Raw genomic sequence first — 10,216 nt, forward strand, 5'->3', positions numbered from 1 at the left:
TTTCAATTTTCAAGAATAAAAGATAAAAAAATTTCCAAAAAAGATTACTGTTCTTGTTTCTTGTTTAATGTTATTCTCCAAAATAGAAGCTATGTTTTGGCTTTTAAGAAAAGGTTAAAAGTAAAAAGACCATCAATTATGCAGTTAGATATTTTGTTTAGGAAGTCATTATAGTTTGCACATGCTAAAGTGCTAGGGTAATAATAATCATAATTATATTTATAATATAAGCCTAGATGGAAATGTTTAACTTTCATATCCAAAGTGTATTAGGTTTATAAATAAGTTGGACTTCTCATCTGTTGTTAGAAATTTTTTTGGGTTTGTTGGTAATAAATTAAATTATTATATTATATTTATTAGATGTTGGATTGACTTAATTTAATGTTTATGAAATAGTGTTGTTTTAGGACAACAAACAACTGGATATGTCAGACAGATGGTGATATGTCACCCTAAAATATAAAGATGAAAAGGTAAACAAACAATAATCTGTTATTGTGTCTTTGTCTATACTTGTCAAAGAGATTAGGAATTCATTTCAACAAATAAAAGAAAAATAAAATTGGTGTCTCTATCTCTATAAATGTCATGTACTTTAGTGCATAATTTTCTGGTGTAAAAGGAGGGGTAGCTTCAAAGTTTAAACACTCCATGTGGGCCATGTCTTGATACCATAACAACCCCCCTCCCCACCACCCTTAATCATTCTAACAAGATTCTCATTTTTGGTCACATAGTTCTATATATATTATTGAGAAAAAAAAAAGACAATTCGGTGTACTTAAGCTCCCATTATATATATTATTAGATCTAACATAAATAATGTAAATAATTTTTATAATATCACTCTATCCTTCAGTTCATGCAACATACTTTTCTTTTAAATCAGTTTAAAAAAGAATGATATATTTTTGTATTTAATAATAATTTAATTTTTAAATATTTATTTTATTTTTAATGAGATGATTTATAGCCATACAAATATTTTATAACTTGATTTAGACTATAAGTTTCAAAAGTCTTTTTTTAATAAACTTCGTACTAAGTCAACAACATCATGTAAATTGGTACGGAAAGTAGTCTATTCACTATAATATGATTTAGTAGCAGTGGCGGAGCCAGAATTTTGACTAAAGAGATTCAAAATCTGAAAAAGTAGACACACGAACTAATCGAAAGGGTTCAGCATCTACTATATATATACGTAAAAATATATTTTAATTAGGATAATATATAAATTTGCCCCTAAACTTGGCTTTAAATTTTAAGTATGACCTCCAACTTTCATAATGCACAAATAGTCACTTTAACTATCTATTTCTTAAACAAAAAAACATATGAATCCAACAACCAAAGTGTGTGATATACAAACGCTCCCACGTAAATTTTTGAGCCACTCAGTGACTACCACGTAATTAAAAAATTTACACGTATTTTATAATTAAAAAAAGAAATTAAAGAAAAGATATTCATTAAGGGTAAAATTGCCATTTTCTGCTTTTTTTTTTTTACCGTTGTGGGCCTTGAAAATTACATTTGACGCGCTTGAATTGCGTCTCAATCACGCGTTTTGCCAGGTTGAATTCACGTGTTTTTTTATTTAAGAAATAGATAGTTAAAGTGCTTATTTGTGCACTATGAAAGTTGGAGGCTATACTTAAAATTTGAAGCCAAATTTAAGGGTCAATTTATGTATTAGGCCTTTTAAGAACTATGAAATTTATATGATTTAGTATAGTATTATTTAGGTTAATTGAGTAAAGATTCTTTTATATTGTTCATGTATGGAAGCTGCCCCACACCCCTCCACTCTATACATATTATATTTTTTATTTTTTGAGAGGGAAATGGTTGGTGGGAGGGATAATTCTTGCATTATCTCCAACCACCCACTCTTTTTTATATTTTTTCTTCTTTTTTTTGCACCATGTGGAGTGTGCACAATTGATGATTCTGACTGTTGGCAAGTGGGATGAAGCATGGAACTATTTTCCTTTCTTTCTGAAATAAATCTTCATAAGATAATGGTGGATGTGCAAATATAGTGGCAAAGTTGTGGACACAAGAAAATGCATTTCTAATAGGATGTGGTCATGTGTCTAAATCTATCACCTTAAAGCTTCAATTTTTTTTAATAACAATAGTGTCGGGCTAGCTTGTACGTATTTTAATTATTTTATTGATTACCTGGCATTTCTTGTTATACAGGTATTGAGTACTTTACCCACCAAAACTTGATAAATGAAAAGAAATCACTCTCCCCCATATTTAACTTTAACTAATAAAATTTACCTTAATGAAATGATTTATAATGACACTCACTCACACAATAGTTTAAGAATCGTTCTACATCACAAGTTTTAAAAAATTCCGTACTCAATCAAACAATGCTACATAAATTGAAATAGAAAGATGAGTATTGATTCAATTATTTTTCTCTGTTAGGATTTGAATCTTGATCTCCAAGATTTGTGATCATTATGCCATAGTTTCCCTTGTGGTAGGTTCCCTTAAAGCTTCAAAAAATCTAAACACATTGTTATAATGATGTGACATAAAACACTTTCCACTGTAAAAAATATAAATAAAAATTATACACAAAACAAATAGTACCAAATAAACTATGGACTGATTCATTTAAGTTACAAAAATGGAAACCACACTGATATGTGAATAGTCTAGCACAATCATACTAACGTTAAAATGAAGGGAAAAAAACAAAATTCCATGTAAGGAAGATATAATGTCACTTCTCCTGACCCATATCTTGTCTGAAGGAATATTTATGATGATATGGATAAAAAGCAATAACTAAAAGTGGGCATGAAGTGAAAACCACATGATGATTGAGCCAATCCACCTACAGATGATTTCCAATATATTTACCCTTACTAGGCAACAAGTGTATGGCCAACTAGTTTCACGTAGTTTTCTAAGTCCATCCAATACTCATAAGTCATAACTACCAAAATTATCATGTTTGACAAATACACAACTTTTTCTTCACATGAAGGCAATCAGTTGCCCTTCTAAAAGTGATTAGAAAAAGGTATTGACTATTAACAATATGATCCTTTATGAATAATACAACAAAAAAGATACCATTTTCAATATCAAGGTGATGCTTAGAGGATATAAACCTCTTACCAAGGGCGCAGAAAAAGAGGAAAAACTCTAGAAGTCTTCATCCAGTTTGAACTCAAAATTCTTGCCATTGTCTTGCAAGCTTGACATCACAGAAGCCTTCTGATAGTCACCAACTCTTCTCTCAAAGAAGTTGGCTTTACCCCTGCACAGTCAAAGTCTGAATTAGAAACTCTAAACACTATATCAAATTAGACCATGGAGGAAATATTACTAGCCCTCCGGGTTTAGTTCAAGTGGCAAAGGTTGCGGGACTTGTGACTTAGGTCACAGGTTCGAGCCCTATGACATGCCAACTGAGTCTGGTTTTTAAATGGAGAAAGGTAGAGGGACAGGCCCATTATCCCCGAGTTTTGAAGGCTGCAGTTGACGCTAAGGGTTGGCCGCATAAAAACTAGTCCATAGGCCCCAGTAAAGAAGGTGGCGTTCAGATAATCATATTTAGTTAAAACATAAATTTGCTTAATCACTTCACAGATCCTATCTAAATTGCTCCAGCCACTACATGTATGGTATACTTCTAAAGATGAGGCATAAACAGAGTCAGAACCAACTTTGTATCCAACACCACTTACTGAAGTGAAATAAATTCCATCCAATCAAAAGGGTTTTCAACATTATACTTCTTGTCATACCCTAAGGCAACCTGAAGTAAAGATAACCAAACTTGTTAGTTCAAGGAAAGAGATTAATTACATCCATCCTCAAACAAAAAGTGTAAAGTGATTTAGTACCAGGAGGCGATCAGCAACAAACTTTATGTACTGACTCATTAGTTCTGCATTCATGCCAATCAATGCACAGGGAAGGGCATCACAGACAAATTCAGTTTCAATTTCAACAGCTTCATGCACAATTTGATGAATCTTTTGCCAAGTCAATTGCTTTTGCATAAAACTGGACAACAGAAATTAGTAAAATCACATCAAGTTATGTCTATCAAGCCATTCCCTCCCACTATTACTGAGAAGAGAGAAAGAAAAGATAGAGGAATTATGGGGGATGGGTAATGTGTATTAGTTGAAACATTTCTACCTAAGTAAATAATGACATCTTGACATATTCTACCTATATAGAAGGCAAGCAAAGTCACAGTGAAGACCCTCATCCCTAGAAATGAGCTCATTTGAAAAAGTCAATCCTGGCATCAACCCCCTCTTTTTCAGCCAAAAGATAGCACAAAAGCTGTGAACAAAATAAGTTGCAGAATGTAATGTTAATCTTCAATACTAATAGTAAGCAGTAGATATAATAAGTCTAAGTGGAATCATGCAGACTAAACAATGAGTCAGCAGCATACCTTCCTGAAAAGAAAATTCCTTCAACACATGCAAAAGCTACGAGCCTCTCAGCAAATGAGCTGGAACTGCACGAAGAAAGTAAAAGATGCACAGTTAGAAAGGTCAATGTAGGTCATCATCATCATTTCAAGATTTTTAAAGATTGAAATGGCATATAGCAGTATCATTTTTGTATAAACATAGCTTCAGGAACCGAAAGGCGAAATAATATAAATCTATCAAACAACCTCCCGAAAAAAGCAAGGAAAATAAAAAAGAAAACAGCAAATACGGCTATTGGAGCAGTAAAATTATTAACAAGGATAATTCAGTCATTATTTCATAACAATACTGCAAAAGAAAGATGAGGATTGTTTGGCAATGAAGGAGAAACAATGGTACCATGTCCCAAATAGTTTTTTTTCATATAGATAAGGTACTATGTCTCAGATAGTTAAGGAAAAACAATTGTTTCTCATATTGCTAACGTAGATTGAGGGTCTTTAAGTATTTTCATTAAGTGCAGTAAGGTTACAACCATATATAGCAAAAGATGAACCGTTACCTCTGTATCCAATTTAAAGCCCACTTGGCCTTTAGTGAGACGCAAGGAATGCTGTCAATTGCATTAAAAAGCATATTTTTCTGCCTTGAGTCCTTGATATAAGTCTCCAGAAGCAAGCTGTACATCTCTATAAGTGGAGAAGCTCTAATCAGATGTCAAAAGAGTACATACCACAAGTCCCTTACTTAGCACAGAGGATAAAAAAGTTACTAAGACAAATGGAAAGAAACATGTTTACTACACACAAATAGTTAGAAACCTTACCCGAGTGAATATTTTCCATTGCAATTTGAAAACCATAAAATGCGCGTGCCTGCGGAAAGAAGAATGATTTGTCTGTAAAATCACAACCATCGTACAGAAACTGTAAACGTCAAACACCTAAATTACACCCTCCAAACAATACCTATAATCAGATGATTAAGCATTTGGAAAGAAAAGCGCTCAAAATGAGTGTTTAGTACAAGTTCCATTAAAAGAAGGAATGTTAAATATTGAAGAAAATGCATCAATAGCTGTTTGACGATCAAAACCACTCACATATTATTGGCAACTATTTGTATCAGCCAGTGATATACATTGATCAAGGACAAGAACAATATGCAAATTAATGCAGATACCCTCTGTCCCAATTGTTCCAAATTTTCAGGTTTTACTGAATGTGATATCCTTTTTCTCATAAAGCTTTTAATTTTCTATTCTTATCTAACATTTTTTTTATGCATTTATGCTTTTACTGAGCCGAGGGTCTCCAGGAAACAGCCGTCCTACCTTGGTAGGAGTAAGGTCTGCGTACATTCTACCCTCTCCAGACCCCATGTTGTGGGATTTCACTGGGTTGTTGTTGTTGTTGTTGTACTGAATGTGATATCCCCCATAATCTTCTTAGGCACTGAAGGTAATCTTTCTGTATGTTTTTTCAACTATCCTATTTCATTTCAGTTATTTAGAAGTGGAAGAGTTAGCAGTGGAGAACCAACTAAAACATGTCTGAAGTGTTATTCCTACAATATTAGCTCTTTATTCAAAAGACAACTGATTATTAATATTAAATACCATGTGTTATTCCTATAATACCCTTCGTGAGTGCTAAGCTGTTAAGTTCATCATGAAAAACAAGGACAATGAGATAAAGGAGAACTTTTGAAACAGACAATTATTCAACATGAAGGAGCATTACTCTGATCTTTTTTTACTTCAAATTAGAGATATGAAAAAAAGAGGTCAGCCAATTCACCTCTTGAATTTGCACATCATTCAGAAACCTAGCAGCCAAATTTTCCAAAACAATTCCATCTGATGCGGCAAAAAATGCCAAAACATGACTGATGAAGTGCTTTTCAGATTCAGATAAGGCTTCCCATTGCTGCAAATCCTGAGAGAGGTCAACCTCCTCAGCTGTACCACATATATTGGAGAGAGAAGAGGCAGATGTAAGATCAGTACATGGTACAGCTACAGAAGAAGCCAGATGCATATATATGCAGTAATAAGCAAACTATTTATCTGCAGAAGACAGATTAACGATAGACCAGACCACTGCCATCAAGTCATTAGTAAGCAGAATACAAGCTTTAAAATCAATGCAAAGGATGAGATAACAATCCAGTGAAGTTCCAAAAAGCTACAGAAGTTACTTAAAGCAACATTTACCACAGCCTTCACAAACACAAACAACAACATGAGCTTCTAGCATGACTAGTTTCAAAATGAAAAAAGAAAATCGGCAAATTCGATCTCCCTAAATATCAGAGCAAAATGCCCTTGATCAATTCATTTGCATAATGTCATTCCTAGTTTTATCCATTAGGGATACATTTAATTTCGCGAACCAAGAAAATGCAAAATTCATCACTGGGGAGGTGGGCCAGAATTACAGCTTATGTGCTCATAACAAGTCAAATATCAGACTGGAAATTTAAAACACTTCTTCAGAAAAAATATGAAGTTCAGCTCTGGAAATTTCAAAGCAGTGAATTATGGACCTTCTGAAGGAAATAGAAATCCCTTACATCCAAACTGAAAAGTCTTACCACTTCTTCAGCTATACCCACTCACAGCCTTCTTGAAGGACATTAATATATACATAAGCATGTGTATTTTTATTCCTGATATTAGGATGGTTCGGAGAGTCGGAGGTCAAGCTATACAACAAGAATATCGCAAGCTTTATTGCTCCAGGCCTCCCTTTGACATAAAACATAAATTGTGGAAAACAGAGAACTAATTCTTAATACATTCAACAACAAAAAAAACAACAGAATAAAACAAGCGGTGGATTGCTAAGGCCTTTGCAAAAGAATAAACATCAATTCCATTCCAAGGTGGGGAGTCTGATTTTCCCAATCGACCTATTTACAAAATTCAATTAAAAAGAAAAAATCTATATTTCCATTCTATTTCCTAGCAAATATATATATCTACAAGAGTTAGCTTATCGACTCCCCGAACAATACTACAAGAATCAGTACTGAACATCCCACCTATAATTATACAAGTTTCCATAGCAATCACATATTTTGGTTCAAGCATTTGCTCATATAATCTCATTAAATAAGGGTCATCCCGCCTATAATTGCCTTTGTTTCCCCTTAGAGGGAGGGATGGTACTATTGAGGGGTTTATGTGACATATTTTCTACATCATGTTAGCACTTAGCTGTGTTTTTAACAATCACTAGCTATTCCTTGGATTTTCTTAGCTTGTCAAACTTCTCTTCTTCACCAATTCATGTGAACGTCTAATTTGATTCTATTTGTCTTCTTGATTCTTAAAAGAATCTTCACAAACCATTTTCAAGGAAATCATATTCTCTCAAACGAATGTCCCCAAGGCTTTGGTTCAACTGGTAAGGAGGTACAACACGGGATGTGCTATAAGTGCACGTCACGAGTTCGAAGCCTACCAAAGACTAAGGCTCAGTGGTTAAGTGCAAGGAGGATAGAGGGGCAGGCAGCCATACTCCCCATAGTGAACCTTTGCGCCAACTGAGGCTGGACCACCTAAATCACAGGGGATTTCTAGGTTATCAAAAGTTCTCTCAAATGAGTTCTACTCTTTTTGCTTGCGAGATACACCTTGGTTCATTCAGCAGTAGACTCTAGGTGTGGTTCTAATAGTCGATGCTTTCTCCAACTTCTATATCATGCATATAAATTTCCAAAATAGCATTGACAACTAGGGCCTGAGGCAGGCAGTCCCACCAAAGAAAAGGTTGCCAACATCCTACAGTATTCCCCCGCTTCCAGTACCCAATTTATCAAAATTTACGATTGAACAATATAAATAGCTTAAACCCTTAAACAGTGTTGAAAAAATAGATATAACAAAATCTTTCTTCCGGAAAGAGCAAACACTCATGTAAAGCAGCAAACATAGAAGAAAAATTCACCATAAACAAATAAGTGACTTGAAGAAGTAAATAAACAAAATTTGCTAATCAAACTCAAATGATAGACAAATACAGGAAACTTTACTGGAAAAAAAAGGACTCAAAACTTCAGAGAAACTCCTAAAAAAGAAGCAAACTTAAGGAAAAAACCCCCACCATAAAAAGTAAGTGTAATGAAACTCTAAATAAACACAATTTGCATAGCCAGATAAAACTATAAACAAATAACGGAAACTTTAAAGAAAAACTCTGAACTAGAGATTAAACTCATAAAAGCAGCAAACAGTAAAGATAAAACACATCATAAGACAATAACTGAGATTAAAAGCAGCAGATATTAGAGAGAAAAAGCCTACCATTAACGAATAAGTCACACGAAGAGTAAACATTCACAATTTCACATGCCCAACTCAGAATATAGATGAATAATGCAATTAAATTTCAATACTGACAAACATACAAAAACAAAACATGAGAAAACAAATAAAGGAAGACTTTTTCTGAAAAAATATTGGAACTTCAAATATACACATCATCAGCAGAGGAGCCATTTAAGCAGAGCAAACTTTACAGGGGAAAACTCATCATAAACAAATAGATGCAAGTGGCATGAATAACTCAACAAACACAAATTTGCTTAATTATTCAGATATATACAAATATAACAACCAAATTTCGACATTGACAAACACACACAAAAAAGGGGGAGTTTTTTTTTCCCCAAGACTTCAAACAAACAACACATTACCAGCCTAGAAAACCATTTAAGCAACAAACTTTACAGGAAAAACACTCATCATGGACAGATAAAAGTTACACAATTTTGCATAACTAACTCATCATATAGAGAAAAGGAGCAAATTTTGAAGGACAAAATATATTCATTACCAGTCCAGAAACTGGCTTGTGCTTTCTTGTACATTTCCCAAAGTTGTGGGTATCTAATAGGAAAGGTGCAGTACTTTTGGGATTGCTCTTTCAAGATTGGTTCTTCTTCTTCATGGAAGACCATTTCTGTTCCATTTCTCAAAGAACCCATTTTTTTGGACTTCCCCTCTTATCCTAATTTTGAGTGTAAACAAATTTAAAGGTTTTTTCTTGGCTTACGAAAAAAACCCTACAAAAACCCTCCCGCAATATTTACAAACCGGACAGGTTTTTGGTAGTTACTTCTAACTTCTCTTTCACTTTTCAGTTTCCCCTCTTACTATGTTCTTTTTTATTATGTGGAATGTCATATTCTTTTTTATTATGTGGAATGTCATATTCTCTCGGCGTGTCCATTATTTGTGCCATAAAATCGTTGTGTACGGCGTTGTTTGAGGAGTACGGGATCTAAATAAGTGTAAAAATAAAGTTAGACAAAAAAATAAGTAATAAACGTCTCTTTATAACATCGGTTAATAATTATGGATTCCTATAAGACATTAACTTAGTGCGTTATAGGAGTCCTAAATCAAGGCCAGACCCCAATTTGCCTTTGTTCATCTTCAAAAAAAAAAATCCTGCCTCCGAATTTTGTTGAAAGATTAGTCATTTCTCAAGTGTTCGAAACATCAAAGTTTTCCATACAAACCGATATTTATTACTACAGAAATTATTGTAGGATTAAGACATGAATGACTCATGAAAATTCAGGTTGTTTATTTTGGAATTGTATAGTGTCGGAAGTAAGATTTTGTGTTACTTTCGTACAGCGAAAAAAATTAGATTACTTAATTTAATTTCAAATATTTTAATTTTATTTGTTGATTATTTATTTTTTTAGGCAAATGGTGGATGCTACTATTTCGCTAGGAAGATGATTTTTTGACAAAGAGAAGGTCCCTAGTT

The 10,216-nt window shown here is 33.5% G+C and overlaps 1 protein-coding gene across 2 annotated transcripts; it reads right to left on the bottom strand.

Moving 5' to 3' along the window:
- Positions 1–2,290: 2,290 nt before the first annotated feature.
- LOC129887179 (ribonucleoside-diphosphate reductase small chain A) lies at positions 2,291–9,607 on the bottom strand. 2 transcript variants are annotated; one of them, XM_055962163.1, is made up of 10 exons: positions 9,272–9,607; positions 6,230–6,390; positions 5,257–5,305; positions 4,993–5,119; positions 4,448–4,513; positions 4,216–4,332; positions 3,882–4,044; positions 3,723–3,793; positions 3,151–3,292; positions 2,291–2,519 (listed from the first exon to the last, which is right to left on the bottom strand). In XM_055962163.1, the coding sequence occupies exons 1-9, from the start codon at positions 9,420–9,422 to the stop codon at positions 3,178–3,180; spliced, it is 1,020 nt and encodes a 339-aa protein (XP_055818138.1). In that variant the 5' UTR covers positions 9,423–9,607; the 3' UTR covers positions 2,291–2,519; positions 3,151–3,177. The 2 variants fall into 2 exon arrangements, with proteins under 2 accessions (XP_055818138.1, XP_055818139.1); XM_055962164.1 differs by having other exon boundaries at positions 2,291–2,530.
- Positions 9,608–10,216: the final 609 nt, after the last annotated feature.

Source organism: Solanum dulcamara, chromosome 4 (genome assembly GCF_947179165.1).
Source record: "Solanum dulcamara chromosome 4, daSolDulc1.2, whole genome shotgun sequence".
In the NCBI taxonomy this organism is placed as follows: Eukaryota; Viridiplantae; Streptophyta; class Magnoliopsida; order Solanales; family Solanaceae; genus Solanum; species Solanum dulcamara.